Source organism: Pseudomicrostroma glucosiphilum (assembly GCF_003144135.1).
Source record: "Pseudomicrostroma glucosiphilum strain MCA 4718 unplaced genomic scaffold BCV69scaffold_2, whole genome shotgun sequence".
Taxonomy (NCBI): domain Eukaryota; kingdom Fungi; phylum Basidiomycota; class Exobasidiomycetes; order Microstromatales; family Microstromataceae; genus Microstroma; species Microstroma glucosiphilum.
The window spans coordinates 1,593,008-1,610,783 of NW_020289914.1; the positions used below are offsets into that span (position 1 = coordinate 1,593,008).

The 17,776-nt window shown below is 56.5% G+C and overlaps 6 protein-coding genes across 6 annotated transcripts; 3 read left to right on the forward strand and 3 right to left on the reverse strand.

Moving 5' to 3' along the window:
* The first annotated feature begins 1,480 nt into the window (after nt 1-1,480).
* On the forward strand, nt 1,481-3,348 carry BCV69DRAFT_310738 (hypothetical protein). The gene is made up of 2 exons (XM_025494811.1): nt 1,481-1,922; nt 1,994-3,348. Exons 1-2 carry the CDS (start codon nt 1,643-1,645, stop codon nt 3,226-3,228), a joined length of 1,515 nt encoding a protein of 504 aa, XP_025350427.1. The 5' UTR covers nt 1,481-1,642; the 3' UTR covers nt 3,229-3,348.
* Nucleotides 3,349-3,430: 82 nt separating this feature from the next.
* BCV69DRAFT_292528 (hypothetical protein) lies at nt 3,431-6,277 on the reverse strand. The gene is made up of 2 exons (XM_025493801.1): nt 6,058-6,277; nt 3,431-5,979 (listed from the first exon to the last, which is right to left on the reverse strand). The coding sequence occupies exons 1-2, from the start codon at nt 6,223-6,225 to the stop codon at nt 3,487-3,489; spliced, it is 2,661 nt and encodes an 886-aa protein (XP_025350428.1). The 5' UTR covers nt 6,226-6,277; the 3' UTR covers nt 3,431-3,486.
* Nucleotides 6,278-6,435: 158 nt separating this feature from the next.
* Nucleotides 6,436-8,922, forward strand: BCV69DRAFT_113910 (hypothetical protein). Its single transcript, XM_025489109.1, has one exon. It carries the CDS (start codon nt 6,504-6,506, stop codon nt 8,727-8,729), a length of 2,226 nt encoding a protein of 741 aa, XP_025350429.1. The 5' UTR covers nt 6,436-6,503; the 3' UTR covers nt 8,730-8,922.
* On the reverse strand, nt 8,916-11,642 carry BCV69DRAFT_292530 (hypothetical protein). Its single transcript, XM_025493802.1, has 3 exons — nt 11,473-11,642; nt 10,723-11,364; nt 8,916-10,637 (listed from the first exon to the last, which is right to left on the reverse strand). The coding sequence occupies exons 1-3, from the start codon at nt 11,539-11,541 to the stop codon at nt 9,324-9,326; spliced, it is 2,025 nt and encodes a 674-aa protein (XP_025350430.1). The 5' UTR covers nt 11,542-11,642; the 3' UTR covers nt 8,916-9,323.
* Nucleotides 11,643-11,769: 127 nt separating this feature from the next.
* Nucleotides 11,770-15,676, forward strand: BCV69DRAFT_113965 (hypothetical protein). The gene is made up of 2 exons (XM_025489110.1): nt 11,770-13,255; nt 13,320-15,676. The coding sequence occupies exons 1-2, from the start codon at nt 11,979-11,981 to the stop codon at nt 15,271-15,273; spliced, it is 3,231 nt and encodes a 1,076-aa protein (XP_025350431.1). The 5' UTR covers nt 11,770-11,978; the 3' UTR covers nt 15,274-15,676.
* On the reverse strand, nt 15,473-17,460 carry BCV69DRAFT_280880 (phosphoglycerate mutase-like protein). Its single transcript, XM_025491775.1, has 2 exons — nt 16,140-17,460; nt 15,473-16,040 (listed from the first exon to the last, which is right to left on the reverse strand). Exons 1-2 carry the CDS (start codon nt 17,445-17,447, stop codon nt 15,798-15,800), a joined length of 1,551 nt encoding a protein of 516 aa, XP_025350432.1. The 5' UTR covers nt 17,448-17,460; the 3' UTR covers nt 15,473-15,797.
* Between the last annotated feature and the right edge of the window lie 316 nt (nt 17,461-17,776).

Consider the following 17,776-nt stretch of genomic DNA (forward strand, 5'->3'; position numbering starts at 1 on the left):
CTTCAAGGTAGAGAGAAGCCTCTATGGTCTCAAGGCATCTGGACGAGAATGGTACCTGAGATTGAACCACGAACTGAAGAAGGAAGGCTTCTTTCCATCGACCTACGACGCATCTATCTTCATCCATGGGAATGGTACCATCATCTGCGTCTATGTAGACGACCTGTTCATCATCGCCAAGGATGATAAGACACTCGAATGGGCAAAGGAAACACTAGAATCACTCTGGAATATGACCGTGTCAGAGTCGAACTGCTCCTTCGTAGGAATCATTCTTGAGAGACCCGCTAATGAACCAGACACTGTGTTCCTACATCAACGTCCATACATTGAGGCACTCCTAGACAGGTTCGACCATGGCTCAAAGCATTCGGTCAAGACCCCGATGGACCCAAATGTCAGACTGACGGTATACACCCCTGAGGATGGGACTGAGGTACCTAAGGAGGTTAAGATCGAATATCTCATCATGATCGGGTCACTTCTATGGCTGGCCCAGGTCACCAGGCCCGATATCGCGTACGCTGTAGGCAAGCTAGCAAGATACTCAAGCTCACCTGGCCCAGCTCACTTCAATGCGGTCAAACATCTTCTCAGATACTTACGAGCCACAATCGACCTTGTCCTGGTCTACAGACGCAAGAGACGCAGCGATGATGAGATAGCATCGGTACCCCTACAAACACTGGGCTACACTAGCGCCAGGATGTCTAGCGATGCCAACCGATTGCCCCTTCAGATTGTCGGATTCTCAGACGCAGACTATGCTGGCTGTCATGATTCACGGAAGTCAACGTCAGGGTTCATCCTTACCGTAGAAGGAATGTTGGTCCAATGGTCCTCTCGACTGCAGACCACAGTCTCACTGTCCACCCTCGACGCTGAGTACATTGCACTCTCAGACGCTTCTAGAAGGATGATCATATTCCATGGTCTCATCAATGAAGCATTCCTACCCTTCGAGAACCAGACGGTAATCTCGAAACCATTACCTATCCTCACAGACTCTGCCACTGCAGTAGCAAACTGTAGAGGACAAGGTAGCAGCCACACGAAGGTTAAACATCTAGACATCAAGTACCACTCCATAGTGCAGTTCGTGGAGGACAAGACGATCGGTGTCCATCAGATCCCCACCAAGTTGAATGTGGCAGATGCAATGACCAAGCCACTACCGGGACCCAGGGTCTCAGATTTCTGCAGCGCAGTAAATCTAGTCGAAAGAGATGCAGCAGAGAAGCCTAAAGGCACTGATTCGGCTGGACCGACTCAGGAGGCTTGAGACGTGTCAGAATCACTCGATGTTCTCCTTACTCACTCTTCACCCCACCCCTCCCAACCACTGATAGCGATACGAGCTCTTGAGAGCCGTCTAGCGAAAAGGAGGACTGTCACGTGCACTCCCCGCTTACGTAATTTTCGCTCGCCAGCTCACAAGAGCTGGTCTCCTTTGCTGTCACATTTCTACTCCTGTACCAATCTCTCAAAACCCACTCTCCTTCTCAATACCACGTGTTTTACCCCCTAACTCACACTGATCGTGACACATTCGCCGATCAACTGACTCACTTCCGTCAAGCTCACCATACCTCTCTCCTCTCCTCATTCACTCCACAAGACAGGTAGGAGGGGTAGTATCACGATGACCTCCCCTCTACGGCGCATGGCTACCGTCAGGGAGGACATTGAGAGTCAGGCCGTGACGCTGGCTCCCAGCGACGAGTTCGCAGACTATGAGCCACCTCGCGCCATCAAGCATGAGGTGGAGCAGCAAACACGAGGACGGCCGGGTGCTCCTCCGCCGGGTCAGACGGCTCTGAAAGCACCTGCCAAGGGAGAGAAGGCAACGTCGTCGTCTCGACTCAAAACTCTCATCCGTCATACTGTTCTCAATTTCACTCCGTCGTGGTTCTCGGTGAATAGTGAGTACCGCAAGAAGGCCCTGACGCCACCCTAGCACCGTACTGACTGCTTCTCCTCTCATACTTTGCAGTGGGGACGGGAATCGTCTCTATCCTACTATGGAGCTTACCGTATCAGTTCAATGGTCTTCGGACAATATCAAACATCATCTTCGTCCTCAACATAGTTCTCTTCATCCTCTTCGTCTCTCTCAGCCTGGCGCGTTACATCGTCTGGCCCAAGCTCTTTAAGCTCATGCTCTTCCATCCTTCTCAATCCCTCTTCCTCGGCACATTCGCAATGGGCTTCACAACAATTGTGAACATGTGCGCTCTCAGCGCAGCCCCAGCTTGGGGCCACGGCTTCGTCATCTTCACTTGGACGCTATGGTGGATCGAGGCAGCAGTGTCAATCTTGATCTGCATAGGACTGCCCTTTCTGCAGTTCACCAGACACAAGCAAAAGCTCGATGGAATCACAGCTGTATGGCTGCTGCCTGTCGTCTCTACAATCGTCGCCGGAAGCAGCGGCGGTATTGTTGCAGAGATCCTCTCTCCTTCACAGGCGCGTCTGACACTGACCGTTTCTTGGATCATGTTGGGCACCGGCCTGCCCATGGCTTTCATTCTAATGGCTCTCTACTATCTGAGACTTGCCATATACAAACTCCCCCCTTCGGCGCTGATCATTTCTGGCTTTCTTCCCTTGGGACCATGCGGTCAAGGCGCCTTTGGGCTGATGAAGCTCTCTTCTGTCCTTTGGAAGCTGAGCAAGATCACCGGTCAGTCCCTCGCTGGGCAGAGCGCAGCGACGGTAGCCGACGCAGATGTGATGGCAACGAGCATCTATGCCGTATCGGTCATTGCCGCTCTAGTCCTCTGGGGCCTTGGTCTCGTCTGGCTAGTCCTGGCCGTGAGCTTATTCATCGACCTCTGGTGGGTCTCCGAGCTCAAGTTCAACCTAGGCTGGTGGGGCCTCACCTTTCCCCTAGGCGTCTTTGCCAGCGCCACTCTGCAACTCGGTCTCGAGCTAGACTCTGGCGCCTTTCGTATCATCGGTACCATCCTCAGCCTCATCGTTGTCCTCCTTTGGATGGCAGTAAGCGCAATGACCCTCGCAAAAGTCTGCAAGGGGGAGCTCTTTCATTCTCCCTGCTTGGCGGAACACATGGGATCACTCAAGGAGAAGATGCCCGATGCCAGACTCTACACATATGAACCGAGACAATCACCGAGATTGCCACTGAGGTCGCTCTCGCGGTCCCGATCGAGGACAGTCTCTAGATCGAGGGGACCACGCGGTAGAAGGGGCAGATCAGTAGAGTAGGGTAGCAAAGGGCGTCAGTGTAACAACAGCATCTCTTGTAGATTACTTATCCATCGGAACGTCTTGTACATCACCTAAATTAATGTAACATCGCTTCGCAAAAGCCCTCTGGGTTCTCGCTCGATTACGGCCCTCTCTCTTTCTTCCTCGGTCCATCATCACGACTGCAGCCATCCACAAGAGTGGGCGCACATGTTGAGATGCGGTCGCGTGGTCGCGTAGGGTATCGCTCTATTGCTCTTGAAATGAGAGGAACTCTTACAAGGTGCCGTTGATGCCTTGGTCTCCAGCACTACTGACAAGGTAGTCATCGACGTCTACCTCTATGGCTCCCTCTGCTCCTCCGAGCTGACCATCGACCTTTACTCCCTCCTGCTCCCCCTTCTCCTCCCCCTCTACAAAGCCATTCACTTGCGCTCCTTGCGGCTCCGTCGCCCCTACTTCTGGCTCTGCATCAAAAAGTCCAGCTCCCGACTGGCGTAAAAAGTCCGCATCGCTGGAATGGTCTGCCAGGTGGAGCATCCCTTGCCTATTCTCCCGATCCTCGAACATCTCAAACTCCTCGGCAAGACGAAGACTGCTATTGTCTAGGGCAGCAGAACCTCCCGTGGAGCCTTGAGCAGCACCTCCGATGCCCGCCGTGGAAGGAGGATGGACCATGAGTGCCAGTCGGGCTAGCTCATCTTCGTCTGGCGCAGGACGGTCGCGCCTCTCTACTACAAGTCTGCCCATGGGACTAGAGCTGCGTCGACTCGACCCCAAGCCATGTCTAGATCCGAAAGAGTCGCCGTGGCCATCTACTCCCATGAGACTCATCCGTTCGTCGCTATCCTGCTCTCCCTGCTCTTGGGCTTGGGCTTGCTCTTGCTGTCGGGCTTGACGTAGTAGGCGTGAGGCTTCCTGGTGCTGCAAGGCCATCATAGCCGAAGTGGCAGCCGCTTGACCGTTCAGATCTCCTAGTCCCCCGGGCGGCGAGGAGGAGGAGGAAGCTCCTTCGGGAGGGAAGTCGAAGGCAAAAGGTCCAGAAGTCGCATAGGTCCCTTGTTGGGCCAGCTCAGAGTCTGATTCAGCCTCTCTGCCGAGCGCAGCGAGCTCACTCTGTCTTGCTTGCTCCTCTTCTTCCTCCTCTCGCAGAGCAGCGAGCTCAGCAGCTTGCTCCTCCTCCCACTCTCTTCTAGCCCGCTCCTCTCGCTGCTTACGTAGCCTCTCCCGCTCTTCTTGACCCAAATTCCATGCATGCCAATCATTGACGCGTTTGCGCAATTCTCCCTTTTGTTCCAGTTCGGCACTGCCCTTGAGAAGACGGACTTGGTCGCGCAGCTGACGCTCTTCCTCGAGCCACTGCTCCCTTCCGAGACGGTAGCGTTCTGCTTGGGCTGCGAGACCATCTCGAAGCTGCCTGGTCAGCTTTTCGATTTGCTCCTCTGAGGCAGTGGCTTCGGACACGGCCTCTCGTGCAGCGGTAGATGCTTGGTTGTATAGCGATCGTGCAAGGGCGACTTGCTCGGTGAGAGCCTCGACAGTAGACTGCTCGGCGGATATACGATCCTCCAGCCGCTTGTTGGCTTTTCGAAGCTGGTCACGCTCTCCAGTCATCGAGGTCAGTGAGGTCTGCAGAAGCTGTACAGCCTCGCTTTCCGGCATCGATGGAGTGAGTGGAATTCCCTCTCCTTCCTTCGTCGCTTTCTCCTCTTGTTGCGGGGACTTGTCTTGCTTGAAGCTGCCGTCGTCCAGTCGCTTACGCTTCCCCTTGCCATCCTCTTGCTCGTACCACCAGGGGCTCATGGCCTCCCCAGCATGCATTCGAGCTGCCAGCATGGGAGGAACGGCGACGACGTCGAACGTTCGGGTGGAAATAGAGCACACGAGCAGGAGTGATACCGGGTTCGATGAATTGGACTCGTCATCGGCGCTCTCCACAAGTTGGACAGCCCACAGAGGCCTTTGGTTGAGCTTAGGCAAGGCTTCAAGAGGTGGTAGCGGCCGGCGGGGTATCTTCTTCGGCAGTGGAGCTGATGCTAATGACACGAAGTGCTCCAGTTCTGTCTTGAGGAATGAAGGAATAGTGCTCGACCGATCTTGCAATGCTTCTACTATGCGCGTGCGAGCCTCGACCATGGTGAGACCTGCCCAAGGCGGGTACGTGAGATTGCAAGGAGGCACTGGCACTGGCGAGGGCTCTACGATGCGGCTCTTAGCTTCAACTGCCGCCTTCTCCTTTTCAATCCTTTCTAGCTCCTCAGCTGCTTCCCTAGCTCGGACTTCTTCGATCCAGGGCCGATCACGGAAGCTGGAGGAGCCGGCTGAGGTAGATCCTCCGTGGCTGAGGAGAGGCCGGTCGTCTGGGTCTTCAGGTGCGCCAGCGGGCACGAGCAATCTAGGCTCCTGTGCATTCGCAGAAGGGCGTGGTACAATCCATCCGCCGATTCGGGGCACGAGGGAGGGCGACTCGAAGATTTCTTCCGCTTCTTCTTCAAACATCTCCTCCTTGGGCGAGGGCGTGGTGAGCCCAGAGGGAGTGCCGAGTATTGCATCCACTGGAAGGGATGATGCAGATGGTATCGCTGCTGAGACAGACATACCGTTCATTGCAGCAAGAGGCTGCATCGACTCGCCCGAGCTCGAGGCCATGCCGATGTCGGAAGAGGGCAAAGTGCCGCTCAGGGAAGTCTTGGAACCCCCCGATTCGAGGGTGCTGATGCTTTCGGCAAAAGTACTCCGGGGAGCCTCGATCGCTATCCTCTTCTTGGGCTACAAGTCCGCGAAAGTAGTCAGCAAAGTATTGCAGCGGCTACGATGAAGCCCATGCCAGCCTATGATGATACTCACTCCACCTTGGTCCTCTTCGAGCTCTGGTGCGGAACTGGATGATACCGCCTGGAAAGCATCTACGCCGCCCTCCTGTGAGGCATTCCTCCTGCGCTTTCCCTGGATGCCATCACTCATGACTGCGCTCAGAGCCATTGGGTCTGGCTCTGCTGGCGCCGTTTGCTCCATCTTGGGCGGTGTGCGTGTGTTTGTTGAGTTGCTGGTATCCGCGGAAGGACGGTGTTGGATGTGATCGTCGTCGTCCGCCTCGCTTCCCGCTGCCAATGTTCCCTTTCCGTGTCTTCCCCCGCCTTTGCCGTTTCACGCGGCGTTGGGCAGCCACACCCGGCCAAGCGAGGCGTCAGGGCAGACCTGGCGCCCCTCCACCCCGCCTTCCTTCTCTTCCTCACCCATCCTCACACTCCACGTCGAACCACATCCATCTCTTCCAAGGCTTGGGTAGAGTCATGGCTGCGGCTACTTCACCACCTGCTGCCGGCAAGCAGCTGCCAACAAGCGCCTCCGAAGCGGCATTGGCAGCGGCCACCTCTGCGACGCACCCCAATGACCGCTTCGCCGGCGTGTCTCCTCACACTTTGCCGCCCTCCATCCTGCGCCTCCTCTCCCTGTCCAGCCCCATCATCAATGGTCTCCACGACTTCATCCAGCTCGCCACATGGACTGGACCATCAGGAGGGGGAACGCGCTCCACGCTCATGCTCTTGGTCTGGACGGCCATCTGCCTCTTCGCCTACCCGCTCCTTCGGTACGCCCCTCAGCTGATCTTACTCTCCGTCATTCTCTGCTCGGCGATACCCAACATGCTACTTCCGCCATCGTCTCGTCGCAAAGCCAAGGCAACAGGGACGATAGGCTCCGTGCCCACGTTTGCGGTACAGACCCTGACGCAGGCACAGACGCAGAAGCAGCTACAGAAGGTCTCTGACATTCTCGACGTCTCCTCGACGCTGCACGCCCGACTCGTATTGCCGACATGGCAAGCGCTCACCTGGCAACACCCCAGTGGGCCTGGCGTGACCATTGGTGTCGCTGTGCTCTGCCTTACGCTGGGCTCGCTTTGGACTATCTGCTTCGCTGATTGGCCTGCAGCCTGGGGACAGGTGATTCAGGTCCTCCCTTTGCAACAGACCTATCGCCTGGGCGGGCGGGGTGCGTTCATCGCCGCCAACTTTGGCAGAGATACATACGTTTCGAAGTTGCAGGCTCGACTTCCTCCGCAGGTCGACCAGGCCCTCCTGAAGACAGTGGGCTTTTTGAGACTCGTCAACTCGCGCGTACTCTCCAGGGTCCTTCCCTCTTCTCTGCGCATTACGGTCTTTCCGCCTTTCCCGCTCTTCTCTCTGAGGCTTTCTCACGTCGCTCTGACATTTGGCCTGGTCGCCCTCTCGTGGTGCTCAACGTACGCGACCTTGGTGCGCTACGCCCTCTGGAAGAGTGCCACCGTTCGCTGGACCGTCCGGGCTGTGTTGAGAATCACCTCTGCAGGCTACCTGGGAGGCCAAGCAGGATCCGATCTCTCTAGATACAACCTTAGCACGGCAGGAGCACCAGGCTCTGGAAGTTTCGCCAACAAATCTTCCTCCAAGTCCCAAGTTCGCACCAATACCGTTCACTACCGCTTCGAGATCTTTGAAAATCAGCGGTGGTGGGTTGGTTTGGACTGGACGGCCGCGTTGCTACCTCAGGAGCGCGCTTCATGGACAGACTCCAGCCTTGGCCCGGTCAGTCCACCCGCTAGCTTTACGCTTCCTGCGGAAAGTGTGTCTACGAGGCAGACGGAAGGGGGCAAGTGGGAAAAGCGTACAGTCAAGTGGAGCTGGGACGAAGACGAGTGGCATGTGGTGGTCGGCGAGGGAGGCAGGATGGTCCTAGGTGATGGTACTGGCGAGGCAACCCCTACTGCCTCTGCCGCTGGCTCTCCAAGAGGGCCTTCGGGCGCCCTACCAGCATCGCCTAGTGGTGCTCCTACGCTCTTCTCTTCCTTCAAAAGAAGGGCTTCTGAAGCCTCTGCAACCTCTTCCGACAAGCCAAGCGAGGACCCCCACCTCACCTCTCCCCCATCTCCGTTCAACGAGCAGCGTCGTCTCTCGTCTTTCGAAGAGGGCGAGGTGGAGGAAGAAACAGACAGCAGCGGTTGGCGGTACGGCGACAACTCCTGGGAGAAGATGGGCTCAAAGAGTGGCATGGGCAAGTACACGCGAAGGAGGAGATGGGTGCGCAGGGCTCTCATGGAGGAGAAGGTAGAGATCGTCGATGCTCCGCCTGCCGCCCCTGCTGCTAACAGCAGCGCCAGTGCCACGAGCGGTACCGCTGGAGAAACGAGCACGAAGCTGGGCAATGCAGAGCCTAAGCTCGGAGACGAGAGTGTCGAGTCCCTCGCAAAGAATACGAATACCTCCGAAAAGGGTCTCGGGCTAGCCATCGGCACTCCTCCTTCCCCCTCACCCTCTCCAGACTCAAGATCGCGCTCGACGTCGACAGCGACGCTCAACCCCTCTACATCTGCCACTATCTCTCAATCCAGCGATGCTCGCAGCCCTTCTCCAACTTCTCGCGCTGCGGGTACAGGGCCATCGATGAGCACCATTGGAGTGGGACTTGGAAGCCCAAAAGTCGATTTTAAGACTAGATTGAATAATGCTGGCAAGGGAGGGACTGGTAGTGGACACTGAAGCCGAGGAGAGGATAGGGGGAGAGAAAGAGATAAGATGGCTAGGTTGTCATTGTCATGGCAGGGGCATCTGGACTTGATGGGGCGCTTCTCGTGTAAACCCCGAGTTAATCATTCACCCTCAGCTGGGGGAGCGAGCGAGCGACTCATCTCACCCAATACAAAACAACACACTGCACACTCTTGTCTGAGACTACTCGTCGAAGTCGAAGAATCTCTCGAGCGTTGAGCAATGGACAATACTTGGGTACACATGGAGGATCCATGCAGCCATTGGTATGAAGGGGGCAGGTGCAGATGACAGGTATGGCTGGTGATACCGAGACGTGACGAGACGAGACGAGACGAGATGAGATGGAGCGACCCGTGGTATGCTGAGAGCTGAAGCTGGAGTTGGCGCCGGCGCCTGCGAGGGCGCCTGCGAGGGCGCGAGAGTGCAACAGCGCTGTTGTGAGTAGTTGTACAGTGGCATCAGAGGGGAGGAGGGGAGCAACAGGGAAAAGGGAGAAGGGACACGACACAACAAGCCTTTTTTCGCTCCAGCTCTTACTAACACTGGCTGGAGCGTACGGACCTCCCAATCTTCCGCATCTGGTCAATAGGTATATGGCGGTGGAGGAGTGGAGGAGCGTACCTCCTTCGGAGCAGCAGCGAGCGTGAAGGTAGGGTCGCCATCGGCTTGCACTTGGGCTTCGCTGCTTTCGAGAGGCTTTGAAAGCCCTTCCCCGTCATCAGCGGCGGCAGCAGACGGAAGATCGGAAGAAGTGGGCACTTCTACTGGCTCCATAGCCATGATCTTGGGGTCCACAGAGACTATGTCACTTCCTGTCACCTGTGAAGCTTCTTTCGAAGTCTTGCTCATGACAGTCATGCTCTGTCCGGCTTGCACACCGGCTTCTCTGCTCTCGGATGGCTCACCCTCGCGCTGAGAGGGTTGCAGTCCAGAAGGTACAATACTCGGTATTGCAGCAGTGCCGCTGTAGCCAATACTTGGGCTCCTTGCGCTGCTAGGGTCTGCCAAGTGATTCTCGCTATCTGCTCTTGCCGAGGCAGCAGCATCTACGCTCGTGTCCTCGATACCAATCTGATCCGTCTGAACGAGGACCTCCTTCCTGTCACCTGTCACTCTTGATAGGGCTGAGCTGATCACAGCTGCTTCGGGTGCATCGAAGTGGTCCGGCGGCAACGGTGGGGTAACAAAGCCGCTCGATAGGTCTTCGTCATAGTCGACGTCATTCGGGTCGTCCCATGGGTCAAGAAGAACATCCACGGGCTCCTCGGCAATGTCAGGGGACTTGACTGGATCTGCAATCTCCGGTGCTGCTCGCTCCTCTGATGTGAGCTCTTCGACGTCGATCCAAGATTCCTGACCAAGTGGCTCGAGACCGAAGAGAGGAACAGCATGAGGCTCCAGATCGTCCAAGATTGGATGCATGACGTTCCAGGGATGGCAGCCAGGCTCGAACACAGGCGGGACTGTCCCGATCATGCCAGCAGCAGCTGCAGGAGGCTGGTGAATCTGTGAAGGTAGCGGCTTGCTATGCTGCCGGGAGCTGGCTTTGGGACAGGCCAGTAATAAGGTCCACGCGGGCTGCAAGGTTCTGAAGTCGGCAGAGTATGTCGGAGTGGGCAGCCCAGCAGGTCGGGGTAGCGCGAGGGGCCGCAGAGGTTCGTACATCTCATCGTGAGCCTTGTCGATGTGCTGGTCGCTTTGCCAATTGTCGCGGGGTATACTAGTTGACAGTCTGCACTGTTGAAAAGGGCACCCCCAACCCAAGTGACGAGTATGTCTGTCCATGATGTGTTCCCGCAGAGGGCCAGGACTGCTGAAGGTTCTATGGGAGCAATTGTCCCATCTACAGGTGAGGAGACGCTCCGTAGTACTGCTGAAGTGACAGCGCTCGATATGCTGGGGTGGAAGTGAGGCAAGTTTCGAGAGGCGGAATGATGGTCAGTGAAGGCAGTGGGCTACTTGGTCGCCTTGTCATGCCCACCTTTAGCAACAGCTCGACCGATATGAAGGCCCTGCCACAAAGTTCTGCCTCGGTGAACAGGTTTGGTCTTGGCTTGATGGTCCAGGGACAGAGCAAGCCTTCAGATTTTGGTGTGATGCGATGGGTGAGCTGCCATTTCTGATCTCCATACCAGGCAGAGGGCTGCCGGGGCTCGACGAAGAGAGATTGGTCCGCGTCAGGGGGATAGTCCCAGCTCTCGGGGTGTGTATAATATGGTCGCAGTGGGTTGATCTGTGCTACGACTTGCTTCGATCGGTCTTTCCGTGAGCTTGGACCCGGTACTGGCGCAGTAGCTGCTTCAGCAAGCGGGCCTGACAATGAAGGTTGGGTCCCTGAGTGCAGGCCATACTGACTTGTACTGCCACTCGCCGGTGCAGAGGGGGGCTTTGGGGAGCCAAAGACTAGTGTCAGCTGTTTCAAGCGCTTCTGCTGAGGCTTGTGTGGAGAGTCTGCCTTGCGCTTGCCCTTGTCTGGAGCGCCTGATCTCCTTTGATAGTACTCTCGCCAGGTGGGTCGCCTCTTCGGCGGCGGAGGAAGCTCGATCCAGAAGTCTGTATCTTCTCCTGCGAGGACGGCAGCCGCTTCAGCCCACATCTTAGCGGACGAAGACGAGGGCGATGGCTACAGACACATACGAAGGAAGAGGCTGGACACAGTCAGATGTCACGGGTCCCTCTCGCGCCGCGTTTTAATTAGTATCCGCCGGCGCGTCTTGTCTGTGCCACTCACCCGCTCTAGAGATGACCGCGGTTGTCCCGCCCTGGATATCGTGGCAAGGACAATCTCTAAGGGGCCCATCCTTCCAGTGTCATCGTCATAGTCGAGGTCTCTCCTCCTGTCAGGAAGCGCAAGGTGATGCTATCAGGGGCCTTACAGAGTGCGAAGCTTTAATGCCCTCGTACCGTAGGGGTCAAGGCGGGCGGTCAGTGGAGCTCGCCCGCACGGGCAGAGGGGCTCCACGCGCGCGGCGTCGGCCTGTGTCGTGCGTCGGGAGAGAGAGAGGGAGGGAGAGCTTCCTGACCATGACCGACACCTTTGCTCCTACTCGCCCCTCTTATAGAGTCACTTTACTTTCACCTCCTTGCCATCTACCAGCTCCTCTTCCTGTTTCTCTTCGAACTCACCATCCTGTCTACGCTTCCGACGATGAAGTAGCAACGAGGACAATCATGATCAGAAAAAGGTAAGCAGCATCATCTCACCCTCTTGCTGCCCAACACATCCCGCTCGCCTAGATGGCACCACCAAAGAGTGAATCTGCCAGCCAGAGCTCATCGGATTCGGAAGCTGCGGCCGCGGCTGCTCCTGCTCTCCAGACTTCTGCTCGCTCCTCGTCCGTCTCTCTCAAGGCTCTCAAGCGGCAGTTGGCGGAGCAGCTATCTCAGCGCAATGTGACCCTTGCGCCGACATTGTCCACAGACCTTGCCTTCACCCGCAATCAGGTCCGCAATGCATATCTCCGCCTTCTGTTCCATGCCCCATTCACCAAGTCTGCCCATCAGGCTGAGCTGGGACTCTGGAATGAGACCACCCACAGGGTCGTCGGCGTATATCGGGGCAGGCTGTCGAAGTTGGAGAAGGAGATGAAGGAGCAGCAGCAGCAGCAGCAGCAGCAGCAAAGCGCATCACGGCCAAGTACGCCAGCAAAAGATGACACAAAGGCAGCAGGCCCCTCAGCGACGAAGCGAAAAGCTCAAAGTCAGGAGTACAGCAAATTGTCGGAGGCTCTACGCCAACTCCTCGCAAAGGAGGAGGCCTTCTGGAAAGGATTGGCAGAGCGCATGGCCAATGTCTTCAGGCTCGCCGAGACGCAGCCTGCCTTGGAGAGAGCTGGCCTCACGACCAGTGGCCAAAAGATACCCATCGGCCCTAGAGCTATCGTCGGAGAGGGTGGCCAACCAGCGGGCTTGGCTCGTTTACCCAACACCCCTGCAGAATTGGATCCGGCAGTACTGCAAATGGCAAACCTGCCTCGGCACAAGGAGCGACTGATCGAGATTGTTCACAGAGCTCTGGTGTACTGTGGCGACCTCGCCAGGTACAGAGAGATCTATCGTGAACCCTCTAATTCCTCACCATCGAGGAAGGGCCCGACCTCAGGTCACCGAGGGGGAGGAAGAAAAGCTGCGACAGTCCCCATCTCCCCAAATCCGCAGCAGCGCAATTTTGAAGATGCCATTGCCTGTTACGAAGCTGCTCGCTTGCTTGTCCCTTCCAGCGGCAACCCATCAAACCAGCTCGCCGTCGTCTCTGCGTACTGCGGAGACGTGTTTGGTGCCGTCTATCATTACTACCGAGCTCTCTGTGTCAAGGTACCATTCGAAAGTGCCAAGATCAACCTAGGGACATCGCTGGGCAAAGCAGTGACGGAATGGGCAAAGGATGGCGGCCTCGAGGCTTCCAGTGAGGCTGACGGGTCCGGTAGTGCAAGACCCCTGTCTGATGAGAAGCGAAAGCAAAGCTGCCTAAAGACTTACATTGCCCTACAAGGGCTCTTCTACACTCGCAAAAGGTGAGACAGCGTCGAAGCAGAAACACATTACAACGAGACTGAGTTTCCATCCTGCCCTGAACAGCTTCATTTCACTGCAACCACTGTCGGCTCAATTCCACCAGACCTTTCAGGCTGCAGTGGCCGATCGCATACTACCAACTGATGTCATCGTGCGCATATTTGTGACTTCGGTTGCTGCTTCCTGGACCGCAAGACTGTGGCGCAAGAGCGACTCCAACGGCTCCCAGAAGGTGGAGGCTTCCGAGACAGGAGCAGGTAACCTGAGAGAGGACGCACAGTCTCTGGCCCTCAATGTCGAGCTGCAATTGCTCGATCACGTACTGTCCACTGCACAGGCTCTATTTGACATAGCTACAACGCAGAGTCGAATTGCGCTGGAGAACGCTTCGCTGCCGCCAAGCGGAACTGGCAGCAAGGGTGCAGCTAGAGACGGTCAGTCTCCAGCAACCAAGAACTTGACTCCTGTCATGCGTCGTGTACTGCCAGCTACGCGGATTGCAAGCAAGTGGATCAAGTCCCATCTCGACTACATTGATCGGAGCCAACAAACATGTATCTCAAAGGCTGCCGAAGGTTTCGCATCAGTGAAGGGCAGCTCGAACAACGCAGAAGCAGTAGCTTGTGCGGCCGCGGAACTGTCTCTGATACAACGTGTTGAGGACTTCTGGGCCTCTTTCGTCATCTTCACCAACACCCTTCGCTATGCGTTTCCCTTTGACGCTTTGCCCAGCCTGGGGACAGTGAGGCCGACCGGTGCTGCGCCATTGTCCCTCGAAGAAGACACTGATCTTCGAGGATTCATCCCTACGCGGCGAGGCATGCTGACGCAAGACGACAAGCCGATCAATCCTGCTGACAGAGCTCTGCACCCTAATGAAGAGCAATTGATGCGTATCGCAGACTTGTTGGTAGATGCCAAGGTGATTGCTGAGAGTGAAGCGAGCCCCATCGTCTTCGATGACGCCAAAGGTACCTTTAGAATGGCGCCGGCCAAGGACGGTTTGCACCCCAAGGCCGGGCCCACCCTCCTCCAAGGCAACAATGTCAACGGACTTGAGGCGAAGCTACTGAGCTCAAGTCTCGGCGATGGAGACGACACTGTCTCGATTGGGACTTCAGAGGCGACTGAAGACGTTGTTGATCTGGCTATGCGAGCTCGAGAGGGTGCTGAAGACTTCACCGACGACGCAGATGCATCCGAGGACGAGGATGAGATCCTGATTCCAGCGGCTGTCCACAATCGACAGCTACAGTATGCGCAGCAGTTCCAAGCGCAAGGGGCTTCGACTCCCGGCTCTCAGGGGATAGGCAACACCCCCACTTCTCTGGCTAGCTTTCAGCCTGCTCCGCCCCAGCAGAGCGCACAGTCTGCCATCTATGCGCCACCGTCGACTACCACTGCTTCCACCTTCGGCGGGCCACGTGAAGGTCTTGCTGCTTCTACCACGGCACAAGATCTGTTCCTGCAGATGCTAAACGGTCGTCCCACTCCCCAATCGGCTAGCGCGAATCTGTCGGGCTTTGCTACGCCCCCCGCCCGCGAAGTCTCCAACGGCACACCAGTTGCGCCATCGCTTTCTAGGGCACCCTCTGCGACTGGGTCTCCCCACCACGCTCAGGGCTTCTCGATGACACCGCAATCGCAATTCCTCTTTGGAGGAGGCCTGGGCGGCGGAGCAAGTCAGCCCGTTCACACTCCTACACACCAGTCCATGGCAGGTCTGGCCAGTATCTGGAGTCCCGGGCCAGGAGAAGTGCGTCATCAACATCATGCCTCTCTGCAGAGTTCGCCTAGAGCATCTTCCACTGGAGATGGGATCTGGAATGCTGCTCCTGGATCGGGAACGTCTACTTCTGCTGGATTTGGGACGCCATCGACGATGCAGATGCAACAGCAGCAGCAACAAGGGCAGCACTTGAGGCAGAGTCAGCAGTGGCAAGCATCGCCTTTACAGCACGCTGCTGCTGTGGAGAGGCCAATGGGACCGGGATGGCCGAATCAGCAGAGAGGATGAAGGGGGGAGAGCTACTCAGTTGGCTTCAGCAAGGGGACCACACGTCGGACCCTTTTTAGGGACCTCAGCCGTCAGCCAGCGTGACGAAGCAGTATGGAGGGTGTGGCCTTCAAGGCCCTGCCGCCATCACAAGCGCCCCATCCATCGTCATTGGCCATCCGTCGCGGTGGCCGACCGAAGCGATCAGCCATCGCGTGACAGGGAGAGCAGCTCTTTTTAAATGCTCTCCAGAGCCATGGTGTACCAAGATCAGGCAGGGTGTGAGCTCCTGACCAAAGGGAGAGCCCCTTTCCTTTTCTTCACCTCAGTATAGCCTCGCTGGATGAACAATCGATTCCCGCTTCATACGAGTCTGTTTTCATGATAAAGACAACGTGATGGCCATTGAGTCTATGATCTTGAGAGTGTACAACGAAATGCAGTCATTTCCTACGTGCGAACCGGAACCGATCCAATTTTTCATCTTCTAGCCTTCTAGCTTTCTAGAGTCACAGTCACACACGCCCCCTCTTTCTCCTCTCCGTCTACTCGGCCTTTTTACACGCCCCCTCAAAATCACCAAACATCTCCATCCTCTCCCTGACATACTCTGTGAATCTCTCCATCCTGCACGATTTTCCCGGTCCATCTGCCAGGTCCTCACGCGGGAGTGGTTGAGCGGCACCATTGACGAGGATACGGGCATAGTCTTTTGGGTGCTTGTGAGAACCGCAGGTGAGCTTCTCGATGGCGACGTGCCCGAGAAAGGGGAGGACGTGGCTTGTTTTCTGTGCGGGAGAGGGGGGAAAGAGAGGAAAGGGACATCGTCATTCAGTCAGTTGATAGTCAAAGCATGCGCGCCCTGCTTCTTTACTCTTCGAACTCACCCAGACTCGATTGTCCGGTCGATGGTCGGTAGGCAGAGGACCCACAGTCGTCTGGTTCCAGATGCCCAGAGCAACGAGCGCAACAGGCGGCTCCTCCCTGTGTGTAAAGAAGACGAAGAGGCTCTGCGAGTGCGTGGCATTGGGTGGGCGATCGGGGTCAGGGAGTCCATCGCCTTCTTTGAGAAGTCCAAGGTGAGGACGACCATCGCGGTGGTGACGATGCTCTGGAGCTTCGAGGAGGTTGTGCAAGGAGGTGTTCACCCAAGGAATACCCAGGTAGGGAGCGACAGGTGCGGCATACCCCGTCATCTTATGGTAGATGAGATCGTTCCAGTATCCAAAGTCCGAGTACTCCTCTGCAGTAAAGAGACCCTGCTTGCAGAACTCAGTCTTGCCCACACCTTTGATCACACTCTCGTATCCACAAAGCATCATGAGAGCAATGACGTCCCTCAAGGCCCACTCGAAGTTGGGCATGAGCTTCTTGAGACGCTCCAGCGGGGCCACGCCAAAGTGTTCCAGCCACTCCTGTGCATCAGGCTTACCGGGCTCCTTTGTAAAGGCTGGGCACACCTTGTGTGGGGTGAGAGAGCTGGACCAGGAAGCCTCCTTGTTGTTGACCTTAATCAGAGACAGGTATTTGCCGTCACCCTCGCCGTCGTCTCCCTCATGTCTCTTTGGGAAGGCACCCTTGATGAAAGCCTTGGCCGTACCGACATCTCGGTTTGAATTGGCAGTCCAGATGCGAAAGGGCTCTTTGACCTTGTCCGTCCTACCCTTCTTGCCTTTGCTGGACCCCTTGCCGAGGTCCTTTGGGGGGAAGAGATGAGGGTAGAGCTTCCTCAGCCTCTTTCCAAAGGCAAAGGCATCATCTGCACCCGGCCCAGTCAGGGCTTCCAGGTTACCCTCGTTGATGGGACTTTCCCAATTCTCTAGAAAAGCCAGAGGTCCAGCTCCTTGGAAGCTTCCACCTTCCTGCTGATATTTCTCTAGTCGGTTGACAAAGGGCTCCATGAAGTCAGCCCACTCGTCGTCATTGGCGTAGATGCAGCTGTGTCGGACCAGGAATGCTACTGAAGTCACTTCGCATCCATCTGGTGGTGTGATGTCTGCTCCTGGAGCATCGTGATAGGGTGCAATGCCGGACATGTGCTCTAGCGGATTCCAATCTCCCGGAGGAGGATGCGGCGAGGTGCCTAGGGAGTCATCGCTGGGAGAGAAGGGGATCTGTGGAAGACGGTAGGCATGGCTTGTGGCGCAAAGGGAGGAGAGGAGGACAGAGCCAGCCCCGAGGGTGGAGAAACGCATCAGAAAGTGAGCCGCAAGGTGCGAGGATGGAAGAGGTAGAGGAGGAAGACGTCTGTAGGATTTTTCTGACTCGCCACGGTGAGTAGCGCCTCTGGATGCAGATCTTGGCTTCTCTCCACTCCACGCTCCCCCCGCACGCGGCTCGGCATTGGCAAAATGACGCTGAGATGCAGAAATCGCGTGGCTGACCAAACAGGGTCCAGCCAGCGCCTCCCGCCTGAGCCTCACCGATCACTGAAGAGTGTCCAGAGACGTCTATCTCGAGATTCACTAGTGGAGCCATATTCTGTTTTGTGCATCTTCGAAGTGCTCGGCCAGCTCAACAAGGC

Bases quoted from the DNA above. Each gene is read 5' to 3' on its own strand.
- BCV69DRAFT_310738 (XM_025494811.1), top strand. From the start codon at position 1,643: ATGACCTCCCCTCTACGGCGCATGGCTACCGTCAGGGAGGACATTGAG. The intron at 1,923-1,993 runs GTGAGTACCGCA...CATACTTTGCAG, and splicing joins GTCGTGGTTCTCGGTGAATA to TGGGGACGGGAATCGTCTCT.
- BCV69DRAFT_292528 (XM_025493801.1), bottom strand. From the start codon at position 6,225: ATGGAGCAAACGGCGCCAGCAGAGCCAGACCCAATGGCTCTGAGCGCA. The intron at 5,980-6,057 runs GTGAGTATCATC...GCGGACTTGTAG, and splicing joins TCGAAGAGGACCAAGGTGGA to CCCAAGAAGAGGATAGCGAT.
- BCV69DRAFT_113910 (XM_025489109.1), top strand. From the start codon at position 6,504: ATGGCTGCGGCTACTTCACCACCTGCTGCCGGCAAGCAGCTGCCAACA.
- BCV69DRAFT_292530 (XM_025493802.1), bottom strand. From the start codon at position 11,541: ATGGGCCCCTTAGAGATTGTCCTTGCCACGATATCCAGGGCGGGACAA. The intron at 11,365-11,472 runs GTGAGTGGCACA...ATGTGTCTGTAG, and splicing joins CGCGGTCATCTCTAGAGCGG to CCATCGCCCTCGTCTTCGTC. The intron at 10,638-10,722 runs GTGGGCATGACA...CTTCCACCCCAG, and splicing joins CGGTCGAGCTGTTGCTAAAG to CATATCGAGCGCTGTCACTT.
- BCV69DRAFT_113965 (XM_025489110.1), top strand. From the start codon at position 11,979: ATGGCACCACCAAAGAGTGAATCTGCCAGCCAGAGCTCATCGGATTCG. The intron at 13,256-13,319 runs GTGAGACAGCGT...TGCCCTGAACAG, and splicing joins CTCTTCTACACTCGCAAAAG to CTTCATTTCACTGCAACCAC.
- BCV69DRAFT_280880 (XM_025491775.1), bottom strand. From the start codon at position 17,447: ATGCGTTTCTCCACCCTCGGGGCTGGCTCTGTCCTCCTCTCCTCCCTT. The intron at 16,041-16,139 runs GTGAGTTCGAAG...TCTCCCGCACAG, and splicing joins GACCGGACAATCGAGTCTGG to AAAACAAGCCACGTCCTCCC.